The 23762-nt window shown below is 47.1% G+C and overlaps 1 protein-coding gene across 3 annotated transcripts in view; it reads left to right on the top strand.

Annotated features, from left to right (window-relative positions):
- Nucleotides 1-23762, top strand: part of usp16 (ubiquitin specific peptidase 16) — a 27702-nt gene extending 3940 nt beyond the window's left edge. For all 3 annotated transcript variants that reach the window (XM_046293628.1, XM_046293629.1, XM_046293630.1), the window contains 12 exons: nucleotides 897-1027; nucleotides 1166-1253; nucleotides 1577-1652; nucleotides 4369-4460; nucleotides 4690-4743; nucleotides 5718-5900; nucleotides 7163-7685; nucleotides 11300-11518; nucleotides 16677-16768; nucleotides 18648-18734; nucleotides 19222-19369; nucleotides 22625-23762. In XM_046293628.1, the coding sequence (XP_046149584.1) occupies nucleotides 897-1027; nucleotides 1166-1253; nucleotides 1577-1652; nucleotides 4369-4460; nucleotides 4690-4743; nucleotides 5718-5900; nucleotides 7163-7685; nucleotides 11300-11518; nucleotides 16677-16768; nucleotides 18648-18734; nucleotides 19222-19369; nucleotides 22625-22746 (1815 nt within the window). In that variant the 3' untranslated portion in view covers nucleotides 22747-23762. The remainder of the gene's footprint in view (nucleotides 1-896; nucleotides 1028-1165; nucleotides 1254-1576; nucleotides 1653-4368; nucleotides 4461-4689; nucleotides 4744-5717; nucleotides 5901-7162; nucleotides 7686-11299; nucleotides 11519-16676; nucleotides 16769-18647; nucleotides 18735-19221; nucleotides 19370-22624) is intronic.

Here is a 23762-nt window from a genome sequence, read left to right as displayed (position 1 = left end):
TTCCCCTTCCTCACCTGGAGTCTCGTCAGACCTGGTAGGTTCCCCTTCCTCACCTGGAGTCTCGTCAGACCTGGTAGGTTCCCCTTCCTCTCCTGGAGTCTCCTCAGACCTGGTAGGTTCCCCTTCCTCTCCTGGAGTCTCCTCAGACCTGGTAGGTTCCCCTTCCTCTCCTGGAGTCTCCTCAGACCTGGTAGGTTCCCCTTCCTCACCTGGAGTCTCCTCAGACCTGGTAGGTTCCCCTTCCTCACCTGGAGTCTCCTCAGACCTGGTAGGTTCCCCTTCCTCTCCTGTTAGACCTCCTCACCTGGAGTCTCGTCAGACCTGGTAGGTTCCCCTTCCTCTCCTGCTAGATCTCCTCAGACCTGGTAGGTTCCCCTTCCTCTCCTGTTAGATCTCCTCAGACCTGGTAGGTTCCCCTTCCTCTCCTGTTAGATCTCCTCAGACCTGGTAGGTTCCCCTTCCTCTCCTGTTAGATCTCCTCAGACCTGGTAGGTTCCCCTTCCTCTCCTGCTAGATGTCCTCACCTGGAGTCTCAGACCTGGTAGGTTCCCTTTCCTCTCCTGTTAGATCTCCTCACCTGGAGTCTAAGACCTGGTAGGTTCCCCTTCCTCACCTGCTAGACCTCATCTGGAGTCTCCTCAGACCTGGTAGGTTCCCCTTCCTCACCTGCTAGACCTCACCTGGAGTCTCCTCAGACCTGGTAGGTTCCCCTTCCTCTCCTGTTAGACCTCCTCACCTTACTGTTCTGTACTTCTGTTGCATGTGCAGTAGCTAATAGAGATCCTAATGAACTAAACCTGGAGATTCAGTAGATCACCCCCCCCCCCCCCCCCCTCTGGTTTATACTTCAACGGAATTCCCTGTTCTGTAGTTGTTGATGATGCTGTTTCCTCCAGGAACCCATCCTGGTGCAGCTAGGTCCTCCGGGGTCTCTGACTGTGGCGATGTGTCAGATCCTGAATGAGATCCAGGAGACTAAGAAGGGGGTGGTCACCCCGAGAGAACTTTTCAGTCAGGTCTGCAAAAAGTGAGTAGTGAGATTATACATATTAATGTTGCTATCTTTATTTTTTTAGATTTCTCCTTTCAAGTGAAGTTTCTGTTGAAATCAGCACTCTTACATCAGAAAAGTTCTTTATTTTTTTAATCGCTCTCACCCCCCCAGAGCGGCACGGTTTAAAGGGTTTCAGCAGCAGGATAGCCAGGAGCTTCTACGCTACTTGCTGGATGGGATGAGAGCCGAGGAGATGAAAGTAAGACTGTGTGTTTTACCAGATCTCATTCCTGGTACACTGGTAACCTATAATAGACTACAGACACACAGGAGATTTAACTTTTTTTAATGATCTCTTTTTATAATTCAACATCTTTTAGTTTGGACATTTTAGATGTAAAGTTTATTAAGGTTATTTAGCTGAACAGGATGTGTACCCTAGCCCTCCAAATAAGACTTCCCTTTCTCCTCTAAATGGAAACCTGCTGTAGCATTTATATATATATATATATATATATATATATATATATATATATATATATATATCTGTATCATTCATTTGTTTTTTTATTTATTCTCCAGAGACTGAACTCTGGAATATCGGAAGCACTGAAAAAACACGGAAGAGATGCTGAACAATCAAAGAAGTTAGTCAAGGGTAAGGCTAGGGGTTCTGCCTCTGGGTAAGGCTAGGGGTTCTGCCTCTGGGTAAGGCTAGGGGTTCTGCCTCTGGGTAAGGCTAGGGGTTCTGCCTCTGGGTAAGGCTAGGGGTTCTGCCTCTGGGTAAGGCCTCTGGGTAAGGCTAGGGGTTCTGCCTCTGGGTAAGGCTAGGGGTTCTGCCTCTGGGTAAGGCTAGGGGTTCTGCCTCTGGGTAAGGCTAGGGGTTCTGCCTCTGGGTAAGGCTAGGGGTTCTGCCTCTGGGTAAGGCTAGGGGTTCTGCCTCTGGGTAAGGGGGTTCTTTCTGCCTCTGGGTAAGGCTAGGGGTTCTGCCTCTGGGTAAGGCTAGGGGTTCTGCCTCTGGGTAAGGCTAGGGGTTCTGCCTCTGGGTAAGGCTAGGGGTTCTGCCTCTGGGTAAGGCTAGGGGTTCTGCCTCTGCATTGCTTCTTCTTTGGGGGTTTTAGGTGTCTGAAAAGCACTTTTTGACAACTGCTGAGGTAAATAGCTTATAATAATTTATAAATTGCTTTTGGTAAGTATTCTGGCCCCGTGACTTTTTCCACATTTTGATACGTTACAGCTTTATTCGAAAATTGATTTGATTGTCGTCGTCCCCCCCTCATCAATCTACACACAATACCCCATAATGACAAAGCAAAAATGTGTTTTTAGAGATTTTTGCTCGTTTATATATATATAAAAAAGATAACACATTTAGATAAGTATTCAGACCGTTTACTCAGTACTTTGTTGAAGCACCTTTGGCAGCGATTTCAGCCTCAAGTCTTCTTGGATATGACGCTACAAGCTTGGCACACCTGTATTTGGGGAGTTTCTCCCATTCTTCTCTGCAAATCCTCTCAAGCTCTGTCAGGTTGGATGGGGAGCGTTGCTGCACAGCTATTTTCAGGTCTCTCTAGAGATGTTCGATCGGGTTCAAGTCCGGGCTTTGCCTGGGCCACTCAAGGCCATTCAGAGACTTGTCCCGAAGCCACTACTGTGTCGTCTTGGCTGTGTGCTTAAGGTTGTTGTCCTGTTGGAAGGTGAACCTTCGCCCCAGTGTGAGGTCCTGAGCGCTCTGGAGCAGGTTTTCATTAAGGATCTCTCTATACTTTGCTTCGTTCATCTTTCCCTCTCCTGACCAGTCTCCCAGTCCCTGCTGCTGAAAATCATCCCGACAGCATGATGCTGCCACCACCATGCTTCACCGTAGGGATGGTATTAGCCAGGTGAGGAGCGGTGTTTCCTCCAGACATGACGCGTGGCATTCAGGCCAAAGACTTCAATCTTGGTTTCATCAGACCAGAGAATCTTATTTCTCATGGTCGAGAGTCCTTTAGGTGCCTTTTGGCAAGTGGGTTGTCATGTGCCTTTTACTGAGGAGTGGCTTCCGACTGGCCACTCTACTATAAAGGCCTGATTGGTCGAGTGCTGCAGAGCTGATTGTCCTTCTGGAAGGTTCTCCCATCTCCACAGAGGAACCCTGGAGCTCTGTCAGAGTGATCAAGAACCTCCCTGACCAAGGTCCTTCTCCCCTGATTGCTCAGTTTGACCGGGCGGCCAGCTCTATGAAGAGTCTTGTGAAACTTCTTCCATTTAAGAATGATGGAGGCCACTGTGTTCTTGTGGACCTTCAGAAATTTTTGGTACCCTTCCCCAGATCTGTGCCTCAATACAATCCTGTGTCGGAGCTCTATGGACAATTCCTCCGACCTCATGGCTTGGTTTTTACTCTGACATGTACTGTCAACTGTGGGACCTTATCTAGACAGGTGTGTGCCTTTCCAAATCATGTCCAATCAGTTTAAATTTACCACAGGTGGACTCTATGTTGTAGAAACATCTCAAGGATGATCAATGGAAACAGGATGTACCTGAGATCAATTTCAAGTCTCATAGTAAAAGGTCTGAATACTGATGTAAATAAGGTATTTCTGCATTTTTTTTTAACATTTGCAAACTTTTCTCAAAACCTGTTTTTTGATTTGTCATTATGGGGTGTTGTGATGTCATTATGGGGTGTTGTGATGTCATTATGGGGTGTTGTGATGTCATTATGGGGTATTGTGGTGTCATTATGGGGTATTGTGGTGTCATTATGGGGTTTGTGTGTAGATTGATGAGAAAAAAATAATTGAATCCATTGTAGACTAAAGGCTGTAATGTAACAAAATGTGGAAAAGGTGAAGGGGTCTGAATACTTTCTGAATGCTCTGTAAATACATTTGATTAGATTGATAGTCCATGAATTTGGACATCTTGCATACTAGAGTATATTACATACCATTGTAGTTAGTGTTACCAGTTGATGTTACTCTTCAATAACAGACCCCAAAGCAAATCGGGGGGAGAAAAATGGGTTTATTCAAAGAGGACAAATCATATAGGTTATGCTGAGAGGTAGATGTTCATTCTCCACAGAACAAAGAGACAGGATGTAGTTTTCTAACCCAACCCTAGCCTGTGGTTGACCAATTAGAATTCCTTATAATAAAACTGGGCCAATGGCCAAATGGCAAGTATCCTGTTTCAGGCTCAATGCCTAGACAAATTCCTCCCCTGTCTCTGACCCATTGATCGTTAGTCCTCTGCGTTTTTGTGTATTTATCTTCCAAATATTCTTACATTAGCCTCGGTAACTCTCCCAGGCGACCCTAGTCCAATACGTCCCTCGTGTCTATCCTTCGTTATCCCATGTTGTGGTTTGCCTGTTCCAGAGTATGAGAAGAAGGGAGCTCCTAATAACTTCGTAGACCAGGTGTTTGGTGGGGAGATGACCAGCACAGTCATGTGTCAGCAATGCAAGACGGTACGTACGATAACTCAAACAGTTCAAATCACTCCCGCTTCGGGTTTCTATCCGATTACACCAACTGTCAGAGCAAAGAAAAGCCATGAACTGAACGATACTAAAGATCATCCATCCTCTATGAACAGCCCCGATTGACCACCAACCCCCTTAACAACAACCGCAACACACCCATAAATATGTTGTCTGCCGTTGTTGATTTTTTTGTGTGTTTTTGTTTGTTTTTTAGGTTTCTTTGGTCAAGGAGATGTTTCTGGATCTGTCCCTTCCTGTCTCAGACCAGGTAATGATGATGATGACAGGTTTGTCGTTTTCTACACTAGCTGGATATGACATCATGAAAACATGTGCACTAGTGGTGTATGACATCATGAAAACATGTGCCCAACATGTGCCCTAGCGGATGTATGACATCATGAAAACATGTGCCCAACATGTGCCCTAGCGGATGTATGACATCATGAAAACATGTGCCCAACATGTGCCCTAGCGGATGTATGACATCATGAAAACAACATGTGCCCTAGCGGATGTATGACATCATGAAAACAACATGTGCCCTAGCGGATGTATGACATCATGTGCCCAACATGTGCCCTAGCGGTGTATGACATCATGAAAACAACGTGTGCCCTAGCAGATGTATGACATCATGAAAACATGTGCCCTAGCGGCGTATGACATCATGAAAACAACATGTGCCCTAGCGGATGTATGACATCATGAAAACAACATGTGCCCTAGTGGCGTATGACATCATGAAAACAACATGTGCCCTAGCGGATGTATGACATCATGAAAACAACATGTGCCCTAGCGGCGTATGACATCATGAAAACAACATGTGCCCTAGCGGTGTATGACATCATCACGAAAAACATGCTGTCAATCCATGATGGATGAGGACATTTCCTCTACGTTTTACCAGCTGTTTATCTTCTGAGCATAGCCCAGCTGTTTTATCTTCTGAGCATAGCCCAGCTGTTTTATCTTCTGAGCATAGCCCAGCTGTTTTATCTTCTGAGCATAGCCCAGCTGTTTTATCTTCTGAGCATAGCCCAGCTGTTTATCTTACATGTTATGCTATGCTATGTTGCGTCATGTTATGGCATGTTGCGCTATGTTATGCTATGTTGCGTCATGTTATGCTATGCTATGTTGCGCTATGTTATGTTATGCTATGTTGCGCTATGTTATGCCATGTTACCGTCATGCTCTACTGCTTAATTAACGTCATGGTTTGCCGCGGTCTCTCAGGCCTACAGGAAGAAGAGCCAGAAGAAAGGAGCGGGGAACCAGAAGGCTAGCACTGAGGTGAAATATAATAACGGAGACAGCCCCAGCCCTGTCTCCATGACCAACGGAGACACCCACGACCTTCCTACTGGCAGCAAGTACCAGCAGAAGAAACAGAAGAAACAGGCCAAGAAACAGGCCAAGGTAGAGTTAGGAGGATACTGGTACCCTAATGCCAAGGTAGAGTTAGGAGGATACTGGTACCCTAATGCCAAGGTAGAGTTAGGAGGATACTGGTACCCTAATGCCAAGAAACAGGCCAAGGTAGAGTTAGGAGGATTCTGATACCCTAATGCCAAGAAACAGGCCTAGGTAGAGTTAGGAGGATTCTGGTACCCTAATGCCAAGGTAGAGTTGGGAGGATACTGGTACCCTAATGCCAAGGTAGAGTTAGGAGGATTCTGGTACACTAATGCCAAGAAACAGGCCTAGGTAGAGTTAGGATGATTCTGGTACCCTAATGCCAAGGTAGAGTTAGGAGGATACTGGTACCCTAATGCCAAGGTAGAGTTAGGAGGATACTGGTACCCTAATGCCAAGGTAGAGTTAGGAGGATACTGGTACCCTAATGCCAAGGTAGAGTTAGGAGGATACTGGTACCCTAATGCCAAGGTAGAGTTAGGAGGATACTGGTACCCTAATGCCAAGGTAGAGTTAGGAGCATTCTGGTACCCTAATGCCAAGGTAGAGTTAGGAGGATACTGGTACCCTATTCTAAATAAACTTGTGATTTTATTTGATTATATAGTGCACTACGTTTGACCAGAGCTCAATGAATAGTGTACTTTAAAGTTTCAAGTTTTATTAATGGTATGTACGTTATACACATGGTATTCACTGTCCAACGAAACCCATTGTCAATGCAGAATTAAAGAGGTAGCAGTGTGGATGCGGTAGCTGTTTTTAAAGCAGTAGCAGTATTAAAGCAGTAGCAGTGTGGAAGCAGTAGCCATTTTGTAGCAGTATTAAAGCAGTATGGAAGCAGTAGCAGTATGGAAGCAGTAGCAGTATGGAAGCAGTAGCAGTATGGAAGCAGTAGCAGTATGGAAGCAGTAGCAGTATGGAAGCAGTAGCCGTATTAAAGCAGTAGCCGTATTAAAGCAGTAGCCGTATTAAAGCAGTAGCCGTATTAAAGCAGTATTAAAGTAGTAGCAGTAGCAGTATTAAAGCAGTAGCAGTATTAAAGTAGTAGCAGTAGCAAAGCAGTATTAAATCAGTAGCAGTATTAAATCAGTAGCAGTATTAAAGCAGTAGCAGTAGCAAAGCAGTATCAAAGCAGTATTAAAGCAGTAGCAGTATCAGTATCAAAGCAGTATTAAAGCAGTAGCAGTGTCGACAGCCTTTTCTTTCTGTATTAACTTTGGGTTTACCACGCTGTAATGTCTGTCTCCTGTCTGTGTCCACAGAACCAGAGATGTCAGCAGAAGCTAGTCCCCCTGGACAGCTTCACACCTCCAGAGAACACCGCAGAGAGCCCAGTACCAGCAGAGGAGGGGGAGGAGACAGGAAATAGTACCCAGGGAGAGGAGGAGGAGGAGCCTCTGGTTGAGAGCCAATCATCAGAGACCGAGAGGTCCGAGACCGCTCCCTCAGAGCAGGACCAAGAGAAACCTCAGGGGGCAGGGCGCACGGAAAAAGAGGAGGAGGATTGTGAACCGGTGGCTGTGTCCAACAACCACTCCACTGTGATGTCAGAAGACCAGAGTCACCAGTCCCCTGAGGAGGTTGGGAAAAGAGACGGACACGAGGCTGAACATAGAGGAGAGGAGGAGAATGATGATGGTGATGCAGCCCAACCGTCTAGAGATGAGCAAGACACCAAACTGACAGACAAGCTGGGTGAACTATCTCTGAACGAAGCCTTCCTAGCCTCTGAGGACTCGGACCTGGAGCTGGGGTGCAGAGATGGAGACACGTCTGCTGAGATGGGTAAATGTTGCATTTTGCACTTTTTTCCGCCCCCTAAATGTTCTTTGTCACCTCCTGGTTCTTTGCAGAGGATAGACGTTTAGGGTCCGGGGATTCTTTGCGACATTTTGAAATGACATCGGTTTGACCCTTTGTAAGAAAATAGAATGAAAACCAGCCAACATGTTTCTGATAAGGATTCATTTCGGCTTGGATGCATATTTTATCTGGTTGAAATTCTATCAGCTTTTATGATGCTGATAAAGAAGCACCTTTACAGATGGTCCCTAACTGTGGTTGAAATTCTATCAGCTTTTATGATGCTGATAAAGAAGCACCTTTACAGACAGTATTTCAACCACAGTTAGGGACCGTCTGTAAAGGTGCTAACTTTATCAGCATCATAAAAGCTGATAGTATTTCAACCACAGTTAGGGAACATCAGCTTTTATGATGCTGATAAAGTTATCACCTTTACAGATGGTCCCTAACTGTGGTTGAAATACTGTCTGTAAAGGTGCTTCTTTATCAGCATCATAAAAGCTGATAGTAAGTATTTCAACCACAGTTAGGGACCATCAGCTTTTATGATGCTGATAAAGTTAGCTAGCACCTTTACAGACGGTCCCTAAGCGCACATTATTTTCTACTTACCAAATCTTTCCCTAACATGACTTTTCTGGCCCTCTTCTCTTTATATTCTACTTGCCATTTCGCAGCGTTTCTCTCATTGAATTAAAGTCCGACATTGTCCTTTTTTTGCCACCATGGAACAGCCCGTTCTCAAAAGCATTTGGTGATTGGTGTGTAGGTTACTTGGCGCACTTACGGTTAGGCTCTTAAAGTTAGGTTTATGCACTAATGCCAGATAACCTCAAAGTAGTTTATACAGTTAATTCGTAAAGTTTTCAGACCCCTTGACTTTTTCTACATTTTGTTACGTTACAGCCTTATTCTAAAATGTATTAAATAGTTTTTTCCCCCTCATCACTCGGGACACAAAAAAAAAATGCCAAGGTTTCCTGGCATTCAGGCCAAAGAGTTCAATCTTGCCTTTTGACAAACTCCAAGTGGGCTGTCCATTTAAGAATGATGGAGGCCCCTGAGTTCTTAAGGACATTCAATGCTGAAGAAATGTTTTGGTAACCTTCCCCAGATCTGTGCCTCAACACAATCCTGTCTCGGAGCTCTATGGACAATTCCTTCGACCTCACGGCTTGGTTTTTGCTCTGACATGCACTGTCAACTGTGGGACCTGATATAGACAGGGTGTGTGCCTTTCCAAATCATGTCCAATCAATTGAAATTACCACAGGTGGACTCCAATGAAGTTGTAAAAACATCTCAAGGATGATCAATGGAAACAGGATGCACCTGAGCTCAATTTCAAGTCTCATAGCAAAGGGTCTGAATACTTATGTAAGTAAGGTATTTCTGTTTTTCATTTTTAATACATTTGCAAAAGTGTTTATCCTTGGGGCCTCCCGAATGGCGCAGCGGTCTAAGGCACCACAGACCTGGGTTCAATCCCACAGCCGGCCGTGACCGGGGGTCCCATGAGGCGGCACACAATTGGCCCAGCGCCGTCCGGTTTAGGGGTGGGTTTGGCCGGACAGTATTTCCTTGTCCCATCGCACTGTAGCGACTCCTTTTGGCCGACCGGTCGCCTGCAAGCTGACCCTGGTCGCCTGCAAACTGACCCTGGTCGCCTGCAAACTGACTCTGGTCGCCTGCAAGCTGACTCTGGTCGCCTGCAAGCTGACTCTGGTCGCCTGCAAGCTGACTCTGGTCGCCTGCAAGCTGACTCTGGTCGCCTGCAAGCTGACTCTGGTCGCCTGACTCTGGTCGCCTGACTCTGGTCGCCTGACTCTGGTCGCCTGACTCTGGTCGCCTGACTCTGGTCGCCTGACTCTGGTCGCCTGCAAGCTGACTCTGGTCGCCTGCAAGCTGACTCTGGTCGCCTGCAAGCTGACTCTGGTCGCCTGCAAGCTGACTCTGGTCGCCTGACTCTGGTCGCCAGCAAACTGACTCTGGTCGCCTGCAAGCTGACTCTGGTCGCCTGCAAGCTGACTCTGGTCGCCTGCAAGCTGACTCTGGTCGCCAGCTGGATGGTGTTTCCTCCGACACATTGGTGCATCTGGCTTCCGGGTTAAGCGAGCAGTGTGTCAAGAAGCAGTGCGGCTTGGCAGGGTCGTGTTTCGGAGGACCTATGGCTCTCGACCTTCACCTCTCCCAAGTAAGTAGTGGAGTTGCAGCGATGGGACAAGACTGTAACTACCAATTGGCTGTCACGACATTTGGGGATGGGGAGGGGAAAATCAATTAATCAATTGTAGAATAAGGCTGTAACAAAATGTGGAAAAGGGGAAGGGGTCTGAATACTTTCCAAATACACTATTAGATGTCAATTGCAAAAAAAGTATAAATGTATGGATTGTTTTAAGGTATTATTTTCTCTTTATTCATTCTGCCTGCTAGCAACCCTGCCCTTCATCCACACTATTTAATGGCCCTAAACCAACCCTCCCTTCATCCACACTATTTAATGGCCCTAAACCAACCCTGCCCTTCATCCACACTATGTAATGACCCTGAACCAACCCTGCCCTTCATCCACACTATTTAATGACCCTGAACCAACCCTGCCCTTCATCCACACTATTTAATGGCCCTAAACCAACCCTCCCTTCGTCCACACTATTTAATGACCCTAAACCAACCCTGCCCTTCATCCACACTATTTAATGGCCCTAAACCAACCCTGCCCTTCATCCACACTATTTAATGGCCCTAAACCAACCCTCCCTTCATCCACACTATTTAATGGCCCTAAACCAACCCTCCCTTCATCCACACTATTTAATGACCCGAAAACAACCCTGCCCTTCATCCACACTATTTAATGGCCCTGAACCAACCCTGCCCTTCATCCACACTATTTAATGACCCTGAACCAACCCTGCCCTTCATCCACACTATTTAATGACCCTGAACCAACCCTGCCCTTCATCCACACTATTTAATGGCCCTAAACCAACCCTGCCCTTCATCCACACTATTTAATGGCCCTGAACCAACCCTGCCTTCATCCACACTATTTAATGACCCTGAACCAACCCTGCCCTTCATCCACACTATTTAATGGCCCTAAACCAACCCTCCCTTCATCCACACTATTTAATGGCCCTAAACCAACCCTGCCCTTCATCCACACTATTTAATGACCCTGAACCAACCCTCCCCTTCATCCACACTATTTAATGGCCCTAAACCAACCCTCCCCTTCATCCACACTATTTAATGGCCCTAAACCAACCCTCCCCTTCATCCACACTATTTAATGGCCCTAAACCAACCCTGCCCTTCATCCACACTATTTAATGGCCCTAAACCAACCCTGCCCTTCATCCACACTATTTAATGACCCGAAACCAACCCTCCCTTCATCCACACTATTTAATGGCCCTAAACCAACCCTCCCCGTTGATATAACCACTAGTATGGATGTCAATTTCATAAAGTCCTGTTGTATCGTGTTTTGAAGTTAACAAAATATTTGTATATTTTTTTTTTCCAATGTTATTTACAAAAAAAAAACACTGAAACACTGAAAAAAATCTTATTCCTAAAAATAGAATCGGAGACAAAGCTGGAGGGGAAGGAGTACACAGTCTCTCACCAGGATCCTAAACTGGCCTTTCACACGCTGGCCACCAGGGCGGCGCCAGAGAACCAGGAGTGCTCTGTGGAGTCCTGTCTCTACCAGTTCACAGAGGTAGAGAACCTCACTCAGAACAACTCTCTTCTCTGTGTCACCTGCACCAAGAGACAGACCAAAAACAAGGCTGCAGAAGGTATGTTTTTGAAAAATTCTGTCAATGTTTTTTTCTCCTTTTCTCTCTCTTTAAAAAAAAAAAACTAATGAACATGAATGGTCATGCTGTTTGGTCCTGTTCCAGATATGGTGTGTGTGTGTGTGTGTGTACGTACTATGGTTTTGGTCTATGGATTTCCACTGTGTGTGTGTGTGTGTGTGTGTGTTAAGGTTGGGCGATTATTACGATCGGCCATCGTTGATGGCGAAGACATTGTGACGTGACATACGATGGTTTAGCCTATTTGAGTTTCACTGGTGCCCCACAGTAAAGAATCGAGTCCCGCAGGACGCAGCAGGACAGTACGCAGCAGGACAGTACGCAGCAGGACAGTACGCAGCAGGACAGCACGCAGCAGGACAGCACGCAGCAGGACAGTACGCAGCAGGACAGCACGCAGAGTAATTAGCCTATACCAGCATGCTATAGCCTATTTCAATACGTGTTATATAGCCTGCAGAACACGAGAAGAGCGTAGGCCAGACAGGGTGTGGGGGGAGTGTAGGCCAGACAGGGTGTGGGGGAGTGTAGGCCAGACAGGGTGTGGGGGGAGTGTAGGCCAGACAGGGTGTGGGGGGAGTGTAGGCCAGACAGGGTGTGGGGGAGTGTAGGCCAGACAGGGTGTGGGGGGAGTGTAGGCCAGACGGGGTGTGGGGGAGTGTAGGCCAGACGGGGTGTGGGGGGAGTGTAGGCCAGGCGGGGTGTGGGGGAGTGTAGGCCAGACGGGGTGTGGGGGAGTGTAGGCCAGACGGGGTGTGGGGGGAGTGTAGGCCAGGCGGGGTGTGGGGGAGTGTAGGCCAGACGGGGTGTGGGGGGAGTGTAGGCCAGACGGGGTGTGGGGGGAGTGTAGGCCAGACGGGGTGTGGGGGGAGTGTAGGCCAGACGGGGTGTGGGGGAGCGTAGGCCAGACGGGGTGTGGGGGAGCGTAGGCCAGACGGGGTGTGGGGGGAGAGCGTAGGCCAGACGGGGTGTGGGGGGAGAGCGTAGGCCAGACGGGGTGTGGGGGGAGAGCGTAGGCCAGACGGGGTGTGGGGGGAGCGTAGGCCAGACGGGGTGTGGGGGAGGGGCCAGACGGGGTGTGGGGGGAGAGCGTAGGCCAGACGGGGTGTGGGGGGAGAGCGTAGGCCAGACGGGGTGTGGGGGAGAGCGTAGGCCAGGCGGGGTGTGGGGGGAGAGCGTAGGCCAGACGGGGTGTGGGGGGAGAGCGTAGGCCAGACGGGGTGTGGGGGGGAGAGCGTAGGCCAGACGGGGTGTGGGGGAGAGCGTAGGCCAGACGGGGTGTGGGGGAGAGCGTAGGCCAGACGGGGTGTGGGGGGGAGAGCGTAGGCCAGACGGGGTGTGGGGGGAGAGCGTAGGCCAGACGGGGTGTGGGGGGAGCGTAGGCCAGACGGGGTGTGGGGGGGCGTAGGCCAGACGGGGTGTGGGGGGGAGCGTAGGGCCAGGCGGGGTGTGGGGGGGTGTAGGCCAGACGGGGTGTGGGGGGGCGTAGGCCAGACGGGGTGTGGGGGGAGCGTAGGCCAGACGGGGTGTGGGGGGAGAGCGTAGGCCAGACGGGGTGTGGGGGGAGAGCGTAGGCCAGACGGGGTGTGGGGGGGGAGAGCGTAGGCCAGACGGGGTGTGGGGGGGGAGCGTAGGCCAGACGGGGTGTGGGGGGGAGAGCGTAGGCCAGACGGGGTGTGGGGGGAGAGCGTAGGCCAGACGGGGTGTGGGGGGGGAGAGCGTAGGCCAGACGGGGTGTGGGGGGGAGAGCGTAGGCCAGACGGGGTGTGGGGGGAGCGTAGGCCAGACGGGGTGTGGGGGGGAGCGTAGGCCAGACGGGGTGTGGGGGGAGAGCGTAGGCCAGACGGGGTGTGGGGGGAGCGTAGGCCAGACGGGGTGTGGGGGAGCGTAGGCCAGACGGGGTGTGGGGGGGTAGGCCAGACGGGGTGTGGGGGGAGTAGGCCAGAGGCCAGACGGGGTGTGGGGGGAGAGAGCGTAGGCCAGACGGGGTGTGGGGGGAGAGGAGCGTAGGCCAGACGGGGTGTGGGGGGAGGAGCGTAGGCCAGACGGGGTGTGGGGAGAGAGCGTAGGCCAGACGGGGTGTGGGGGGAGAGAGCGTAGGCCAGACGGGGTGTGGGGGAGAGAGCGTAGGCCAGACGGGGTGTGGGGGGAGAGAGCGTAGGCCAGACGGGGTGTGGGGGGAGAGCGTAGGCCAGACGGGGTGTGGGGGGAGAGCGTAGGCCAGACGGGGTGTGGGGGGAGAGAGCGTAGGCCAGACGGGGTGTGGGGGGAGAGCGTAGGCCAGACGGGGTGTGGGGGGAGAGAGCGTAGGCCAGACGGGGTGTGGGGAGAGAGCGTAGGGGACAGACGGGGTGTGGGGAGAGAGCGTAGGACAGACGGGGTGTGGGGGGAGAGAGCGTAGGACAGACGGGGTGTGGGGGAGAGAGCGTAGGCCAGACGGGGTGTGGGGGAGAGAGCGTAGGACAGACAGGGTGGGGGGAGAGAGCGTAGGACAGACAGGGTGGGGGGAGAGAATTCCACCAAAGCATCACTAAATGTCCAGAAACAAAATGTTATTTCTCCGTCAGATGCTTGGACATTAAACTATAGCTTAAACCAATTCCATTTTTATTTTCAATAACGGACACTCCCTTCACTATGTTGCGTCTAGTAGTTTCTGAAAATCTTAGCCTATCGAATGAAGAGAGAAAGGAATATAGGCTAAGTGAATGTTTTTCTTCGTGGTTTTCTCCCGCTCAAACAACGATTTTAACAGAGTTCCTTCTCAAAGTTATTGTTATAGTGTAAAAACACAAAGTAGGGGACTAAATGACCGATCAAACCAAGATCAATAGCCTGTAGAAACATCTAATGACCAGTTTTTTTAAGATATGTGGGGAAAATCCCTCCAAGCGAGGTTGAAAACCAAATGTCCAATAACTGAACCTCATTCCTCTTTACAAGGCCATAAATACTTTGCCTGTTACGGTCATCAACACTAGTTTATTTCCCCAAAATATTCTAGTCTACCAAGGTATTGTCCTAAAGCTGTGACTGTCAAAAATAACAAGAATGAAAAGGAATGGGCTATTGTCAATCACTGCTTTGACTGTCAAAAATAACAAGAATGAAAAGGAATGGGCTAGTGTCAATCACTGCTTTGACTGTCAAAAATAACAAGAATGAAAAGGAATGGGCTGTTGTCAATCACTGCTTTGTGATAGAATAACAAGAATGAAAAGGAATGGGCTGTTGTCAATCACTGCTTTGTGATAGAATAACAAGAATGAAAAGGAATGGGCTGTTGTCAATCACTGCTTTGTGATAGAATAACAAGAATGAAAAGGAATGGGCTGTTGTCAATCACTGCTTTGTGATAGAATAACAAGAATGAAAAGGAATGGGCTGTTGTCAATCACTGCTTTGTGATAGAATAACAAGAATGAAAAGGAATGGGCTGTTGTCAATCACTGCTTTGTGATAGAATAACAAGAATGAAAAGGAATGGGCTGTTGTCAATCACTGTCAATCTGTTGTCTGCTTTGTGATAGAATAACAAGAATGAAAAGGAATGGGCTGTTGTCAATCACTGCTTTGTGATAGAATAACAAGAATGAAAAGGAATGGGCTGTTGTCAATCACTGCTTTGTGATAGAATAACAAGAATGAAAAGGAATGGGCTGTTGTCAATCACTGCTTTGTGATAGAATAACAAGAATGAAAAGGAATGGGCTGTTGTCAATCACTGCTTTGTGATAGAATAACAAGAATGAAAAGGAATGGGCTGTTGTCAATCACTGCTTTGTGATAGAATAACAAGAATGAAAAGGAATGGGCTATTTTTTAATCACTGCTTTGTGATAGAATAACAAGAATGAAAAGGAATGGGCTGCTGTCAATCACTGCTTTGTGATAGAATAACAAGAATGAAAAGGAATGGGCTGTTGTCAATCACTGCTTTGTGATAGAATAACAAGAATGAAAAGGAATGGGCTGTTGTCAATCACTGCTTTGTGATAGAATAACAAGAATGAAAAGGAATGGGCTGTTGTCAATCACTGCTTTGTGATAGAATAACAAGAATGAAAAGGAATGGGCTATTGTCAATCACTGCTTTGTGATAGAATAACAAGAATGAAAAGGAATGGGCTGTTGTCAATCACTGCTTTGTGATAGAATAACAAGAATGAAAAGGAATGGGCTGTTGTCAATCACTGCTTTGTGATAGAATAACAAGAATGAAAAGGAATGGGCTGTTGTCAATCACTGCTTTGTGATAGAATAACAAGAATGAAAAGGAATGGGCTGTTGTCAATCACTGCTTTGTGATAGAATAACAAGAATGAAAAGGAATGGGCTGTTGTCAATCACTGCTTTGTGATAGAATAACAAGAATGAAAAGGAATGGGCTATTGTCAATCACTGCTTTGTGATAGAATAACAAGAATGAAAAGGAATGGGCTATTGTCAATCATTGCTTTGTGATAGAATAACCCATATAATAGGAATTATATATTTTTATCCTGTTGTGAAGTCTGGTAGACTGCTTCTATCCAGCCCCCCACGGATGTTACTACGGTAACGCAGCCCGTTCCTCATCCGACCTGTCAGTGTCCCATCACAGCACCCCACAGACACACACACACACACACACACAAACCAGCTCCATGCTGAGGCTCCTCCACCAGAAACTCATAGGAAAGATTTGTCTGCGCTTAGTCTTTGTCCAGTCTCTAACCACATTATATTTCATAATGATTCATCCAGTCTCTAACCACATTATATTTCATAATGATTCATCCGGTCTCTAACCACATTATATTTCATAATGATTCATCCGGTTTGTTCTATAGCCCAACTGTTGTTTTTAACTGATTCTTATTCTTATTTTATTGTATTTTTTCCTTAAACAAAGGTTTTGGGTTGACCAATAAGGAGGGGTGATGTTTTATGGGTACATAATTAACGATAGGACAATGGTTGATATCGCCCAACCGTAGTGTGTGTGTGTGTGTGTGTGTGTGTGTGTGTGTGTGTGTGTGTGTGTGTGTGTGTGTGTGTGTGTGTGTGTGTGTGTGTGTCATTGTGTATTTTACAAGGTGTGTGTGTGTCATTGTGTATTTTACAAGGTGTGTGTGTGTGTGTGCTTGTTGTTTAGGCTCCAAGAAGGTGTACACAGATGCTCTGAAGCAAATGCTGATCTCGTCTCCTCCTCCGGTGCTTACTCTTCACTTGAAGAGATTCCAGCAGGTAACCCTCTCCAACAACTCGGGCCGTGACTGTCATGGACATTTGGATAATGGTTATTTGTCACCATTTTTTAAATAATTGTTCAAATAGCAATTATTATTTTTAAAAAAAATAAAGAAGGTTTAGCTTCATGTCCACAAACTTTATCCAAAAGCAGCAAAGTAAAATTAAACCTGGTTTAAATACATGTTCCCCTCCACTCCGGTGTTACCGCAGCAACGGATTCAACCAGACGTCGGACTTCCACAACACATTTCAGTTTGTTCACCTTTCTCCTTATATCGGCTGTTAGATGTAAAACCTTAAACTTACTTTGCTGCTTTATGGGTAAAAGTAGTTTGTTTTCCACATTTTGTTACGTCAAAGCGTCATTCTTAAATTGATTAAATTGTCGTCGTCCCCCACACACACACATGAATCGACGCACATGAATCGACGCACATGAATCGACGCACATGAATCGACACACATGAATCGACACACATGAATCGACACACATGAATCGACACACATGAATCTACACACACACACACACACATGAATCGACACACATGAATCTACACACACACACACATGAATCGACGCGCATGAATCGACGCGCATGAATCTACGCGCATGAATCTACACACAAAGCAACAACTTTTTTTGTTTTTTTGCAAATGTATAAAAATTCACTGAAATAATACATCTACATAAGTATTCAGACCCTTTTTACTCAGTACTTTGTTGAATCACCTTTGGCAGCGATTACAGCCTCAAGTCTTCTTGGGTATGATGGAACAAGCTTGGCACACCTGTATTTGGGGAGTTTCTCCCATTCTTCTCTGCAGATCCTCTCAAGCTTTGTCAGGTTGGATGGGGAGCGTTGCTGCACAGCTATTTTCAGGTCTCTCCAGAGATTTTCGATCGGGTTCAAATCCGGGCTCTGACTGGGCCACTCAAGGACATTCAGAGACTTGTTTTCCTCTCCTGCATTTGTCTTGGCTGTGTGCTTAAGGTCGTTGTCCTGTTGGAAGGTGAACCTTCACCCCAGTCTGAGGTCCTGAGCGCTCTGGAGCAGGTTTTCATCAAGGATCTCTCTGTACTTTGCTCTGTTCATCTTTGCCTCGATCCTGACTAGTCTCCCAGTCCCTGCTGCTGAAAAATATCCCCACAGCATGATGCTGCCACCACCATGCTTCACTGTAGGGATGCTGCCACCACCATGCTTCACCGTAGGGATGGTGCAAGGTTTCCTCCAGACGTTTGGCATTCAGGCCAAAGAGTTCTCATAGCAAAGGGTCTGAATTCTTATGTAAAGAAGGTATTTCTGTTTTTATTTTTAATCAATTCTAAAAAGCTGTTTTCGCTTTGTCATTATGGGGTATTGTGATGTCATTATGGGGTATTGTGATGTCATTATGGGGTATTGTGATGTCATTATGGGGTATTGTGATGTCATTATGGGGTATTGTGTGTTTGACAAACATTTTTTATTTCATCCATTTTTAGAATAAGGCTGAAACGTAACAAAATGTGGAAAAAGTCAAGAGGTCCGAGTACTATCCCGAATGCACTGTGATTTTCAAGTGTGTAACTTGTTTCTGTCCCGGTCTCTGCCTCTGTCCCTGCCTCTGTCCCTGCCTCTGTCCCTGTCCCTACCTCTGTCCCTACCTCTGTCCCTACCTCTGTCTCTACCTCTGTCTCTACCTCTGCCTCTACCTCTGTCCCTACCTCTACCTCTGTCCCTACCTCTACCTCTGTCCCTACCTCTACCTCTGTCCCTACCTCTGTCCCTACCTCTACCTCTGTCCCTACCTCTGTCCCTACCTCTGTCCCTACCTCTGTCCCTACCTCTGTCCCTGTCTCTACCTCTGTCCCTGTCCCGGTCCCTGTCCAGATTGGGTACAGTGTGTGTAAGGTGAACAGCCACGTCAACTTCCCTCACGTTCTAGACGTAGCACCATTCTGCTCTGTCATATGCAAGGTAAAACAAACTCAAATAACACCTTTTTTTAATGACACCTTTTAAAAAATATATCTATAAAACGTTAAGTAACATGTGAAAATAAAAATAAAATCAAGGTTTTGTTCTTTATCTTAGTGTTATATACACACACACACACACACACACACACACTGGGGGGAAAAAGTATTTAGTCAGCCACCAATTGTGCAAGTTCTCCCACTTAAAAAGATGAGAGGCCTGTAATTTTCATCATAGGTACACTTCAACTATGACAGACAAAATGAGAAAAAAAAAATCCAGAAGATCACATTGTAGGATTTTTAGTGAATTTATTTGCAAATTATAATTATTTTTGCCCCATTGTATATGCTGATAGAATGATTATATATATATATATATATGGGGTATAGAGTCCTGAGCTGTTCCTGGTCTGGTGACATGGGCAGTGTAAATGTAGGCCATTTTGAATGTTGACATTCTGTTGTTTCTCTTGTTTTGTATTCAGGGTGTGTCGGAGGGAGCCTCTCGGGTGCTTTACAGTCTGTATGGTATAGTAGAACACAGTGGGACTATGAGAAGTGGCCATTATACAGCCTACGTCAAAGCCAGACCTTTCTACCCCTCCACGACACACACCGGAGTGGCCACACATGGTAGGACTGCTGTTAACGTACAGCTTTAACAGACGGTTGGGTTTGTACTGAGAATGGTCATTTTAAACAATCCAAAAATAGATTATTTCCATACCGGGATTTTAATTTTGACAATATATCATATTTTTTTGCGCTAGTTGGCTGTACCTGCACAAAAACTCCGGTATTTTTCCATCATAGCTTGTTCTTCATCTTTTTAAATAGGGAGCCAATTTGTTTTCATGACTAATTTAATTGTTTTTCCTCATGGCTCTCTTGTCCCTCTGCAGCAGATATTTGGTGAGCAATATGGTTAGAAAATCGAATCGCTATATCTCTCTCTCTCTCTCTCTCTCTCTCTCTCTCATATTTATATATTATACAGAAAACGCAACTAGTGTTCCTTCACAGAAAATGCAACACATTCAGCAGAAAATGGCTTCATGTTCATCATGTGATGCAGATGCTATTAGGCTGGCAAGCCTCAAGTAAATGAGCTTACAATTAAAAAAGCAAGGTCTTTTATTTTTTGCAAAAATGATGCCGGGTCATTATATTTCCTAATGTTTTGGCCTATCGTAGAAAGAATGCAGCCATCTTTATTTCCTATTGTTTTGCTTAAAGTTAATCTTGAATTTTACTGGTCAAATATAGGCTACAGTGAGAAAAGTACCAGAGAACAGTAGCTCCACATCAGAGTGTTGTCTGCTGATCGAATGATGGAGAACAGTAGCTCCACATCAGTCTGTCTGCTGATAGAATGATGGAGAACAGTAGCTCCACATCAGTCTGTCTGCTGATAGAATGATGGAGAACAGTAGCTCCACATCAGTCTGTCTGCTGATAGAATGATGGAGAACAGTAGCTCCACATCAGTCTGTCTGCTGATAGAATGATGGAGAACAGTAGCTCCACATCAGTCTGTCTGCTGATAGAATGATGGAGAACAGTAGCTCCACATCAGAGTGCTGTCTGCTGATAGAATGATGGAGAACAGTAGCTCCACATCAGTCTGTCTGCTGATAGAATGATGGAGAACAGTAGCTCCACATCAGAGTGCTGTCTGCTGATAGAATGATGGAGAACAGTAGCTCCCCATCAGTCAGAGTGCTGTCTGCTGATAGAATGATGGAGAACAGTAGCTCCCCATCAGTCAGAGTGTTGTCTGCTGATAGAATGATGGAGAACAGTAGCTTTGCGGCCTAGCAGAGACCTGATAGGTGAGCAAGAGCATACAGGCTGGCTACATGGCAGGGCTGTACAGGCTGGCTACTTGGCAGGGCGGTACAGGCTGGCTACTTGGCAGGGCGGTACAGGCTGGCTACTTGGCAGGGCGGTACAGGCTGGCTACTTGGCAGGGCGGTACAGGCTGGCTACTTGGCAGGGTGGTACAGGCTGGCTACTTGGCAGTACAGGCTGGCTACTTGTACAGGCTGGCTACTTGGCAGGGCGGTACAGGCTGGCTACTTGGCAGGGGGGTACAGGCTGGCTACTTGGCAGGGGGTACAGGCTGGCTACTAAGGGGGTACAGGCTGGCTACTAAGGGGGTACAGGCTGGCTACTAAGGGGGTACAGGCTGGCTACTAAGGGGGTACAGGCTGGCTACTAAGGGGGTACAGGCTGGCTACTAAGGGGGTACAGGCTGGCTACTAAGGGGGTACAGGCTGGCTACTAAGGGGGTACAGGCTGGCTACTAAGGGGTACAGGCTGGCTACAGGCTGGCTACTAAGGGGGGTACAGGCTGGCTACTAAGGGGGTACAGGCTGGCTACTAAGGGGGTACAGGCTGGCTACTAAGGGGGTACAGGCTGGCTACTAAGGGGGTACAGGCTGGCTACTAAGGGGGTACAGGCTGGCTACTAAGGGGGTACAGGCTTGGCTACTAAGGGGTACAGGCTTGGCTACTAAGGGGGTACAGGCTTGGCTACTAAGGGGTACAGGCTTGGCTACTAAGGGGGTACAGGCTTGGCTACTAAGGGGGTACAGGCTGGCTACTAAGGGGGTACAGGCTGGCTACTAAGGGGGTACAGGCTGGCTACTAAGGGGGTACAGGCTGGCTACTAAGGGGGTACAGGCTGGCTACTAAGGGGGTACAGGCTGGCTACTTGGCTGGCTAGGGGGTACAGGCTGGCTACTTGGCAGGGCGGTACAGGCTGGCTACTTGGCAGGGCGGTACAGGCTGGCTACTTGGCAGGGCGGTACAGGCTGGCTACTTGGCAGGGCGGTACAGGCTGGCTACTTGGCAGGGGGTACAGGCTGGCTACTAAGGGGGGGTACAGGCTGGCTACTAAGGGGGTACAGGCTGGCTACTAAGGGGGGTACAGGCTGGCTACTAAGGGGGTACAGGCTGGCTACTAAGGGGGTACAGGCTGGCTACTAAGGGGGTACAGGCTGGCTACTAAGGGGGTACAGGCTGGCTACTAAGGGGGTACAGGCTGGCTACTAAGGGGGTACAGGCTGGCTACTAAGGGGGTACAGGCTGGGCTACTAAGGGGGTACAGGCTGGGCTACTAAGGGGGTACAGGCTGGCTACTAAGGGGGGTACAGGCTGGCTACTAAGGGGGTACAGGCTGGCTACTAAGGGGGTACAGGCTTGGCTACTAAGGGGGTACAGGCTGGCTACTAAGGGGGTACAGGCTGGCTACTAAGGGGGTACAGGCTGGCTACTAAGGGGGTACAGGCTGGCTACTAAGGGGGTACAGGCTGGCTACTAAGGGGGGTACAGGCTGGCTACTAAGGGGGGTACAGGCTGGCTACTAAGGGGGGTACAGGCTGGCTACTAAGGGGGGTACAGGCTGGCTACTAAGGGGGGTACAGGCTGGCTACTAAGGGGGGTACGCTCAGCCGAATGCATCATAACCCTAGTAGGACAATGGAAACACTTCAACCACTTGTTTTTTCTTTTTCTCGATATTCTAGATTTAATTAAAAAAATTAAGGTATGACGTCATTACCTCCAGCTGCTATTGTTTGACAACAACAACAACAGCAACAACAACTCACTGGACAAGTTCATGGAAACATTGCCCCCCTTTTTAAAAACTTTTTTTTTAAAGCACACAGTAGCCATCTTGGTACATCCATGTTTGGGGCATTTCGATTATTGATATATAAAGACTAGCCATTGATTCTTTTTTTTATAGTATAACTTCTAAATGATGAGCTTAGTTTGATTGTCGGACCTCATCAGAACCCAAAATACGAGCTTGTTGTTTCTAAACATAAAAATAAACAAAACTTAACACGCAATTACCTCTCTCCTTCCTCCTCCCCTAAGGTGAGCCAGAGCCGATGAAAGGGGCGTGGTTCCACGTGAGTGACAGTAGTGTGCAGCCAGTCACGGAGAGCAAAGTGCAGAGCTCCCAAGCCTACCTCCTATTCTACGAGAGGATCTCCTAGACCTGCCTACGTCCCGACTTGTACCCTATTTACCTACATACTGTTGGCTGTGTTTACACGGGCAGCCCTGGTTCTGATCTTTAGACAATAATTGGTCTTTTGACCGATCAGATCTTATTCCAGTACTTGGGCAAAAGATCAGAATTGGGCTGGCTGTTTAAACGCAGCCGTAGTGCACTACTTTTGGCCAGAGCCTTATTATGCAGCCTTATGAGGCTTTTCCCAGACAAATTTAGTGCACTATAAATGCCCTATTCCCTACATCGTGCACTACTTATGGCCTGAGACATTGTACTGGTATTGATATAAGCCAGATGAAGTGCAGAGTGAATACGAGTGGAGTATTTTTTTTTTCTTCTTCTTTTTATAATCAATATAAAGGGTTGTGTCTTAAATGGAGCCCTATTCCCTATGTAGTGCACTACCTTTGACCAGAACCCTATTTGTCCTGTTCAAAAGCAGTGCACTAAAATAGGGAATATATATATTTTTTTTAAATGAGGGTGACATTTGAGACCTTGACAAAGATAATTAATTAAGATCATGACTGGAGATGTCCCAAAACAAACAATATTTAGCTTGGAATTTTTTTTTCTTCGATGAATTAATTGAATCAGTAATGAACATAAAAAGAATCCCAAGTATTTTTTTTTACTGTGCATATGTGACTATACAGTGTTTTCCTAAAAAAGAAAGAAAGTAGGGAATTGCGTGCGTCCCAAATTGCACCGTATATAAGGGCACTGCATTTTGATCGAAGGTCTAAATTGGAAATCGGGTGTCATTCTATTCCTCTTAGACATGAAACCATAGAGTTTGTTGATTGATCTGTCTGATTGCTTGGTGTGTTACACAGTAGAAGCAAAATAAACCTGCCAATACCTTCTTCTTTTTTTAATTATTATTATTATTATTATTGCTGCAATATGTGACATTTTGGGCAGACCTGACCAAATTCACATAGAAGTGCAGTTATAGATCTGTCATTCTTATTAAAGCAAGTTTAAGAATTGGCA

Source organism: Oncorhynchus gorbuscha, linkage group LG13 (genome assembly GCF_021184085.1).
Source record: "Oncorhynchus gorbuscha isolate QuinsamMale2020 ecotype Even-year linkage group LG13, OgorEven_v1.0, whole genome shotgun sequence".
Classification (NCBI taxonomy): Eukaryota; Metazoa; Chordata; class Actinopteri; order Salmoniformes; family Salmonidae; genus Oncorhynchus; species Oncorhynchus gorbuscha.
The sequence above is the reverse complement of the archived record's forward strand: the minus strand, read 5'-3'. Positions and strand labels throughout refer to the sequence as shown.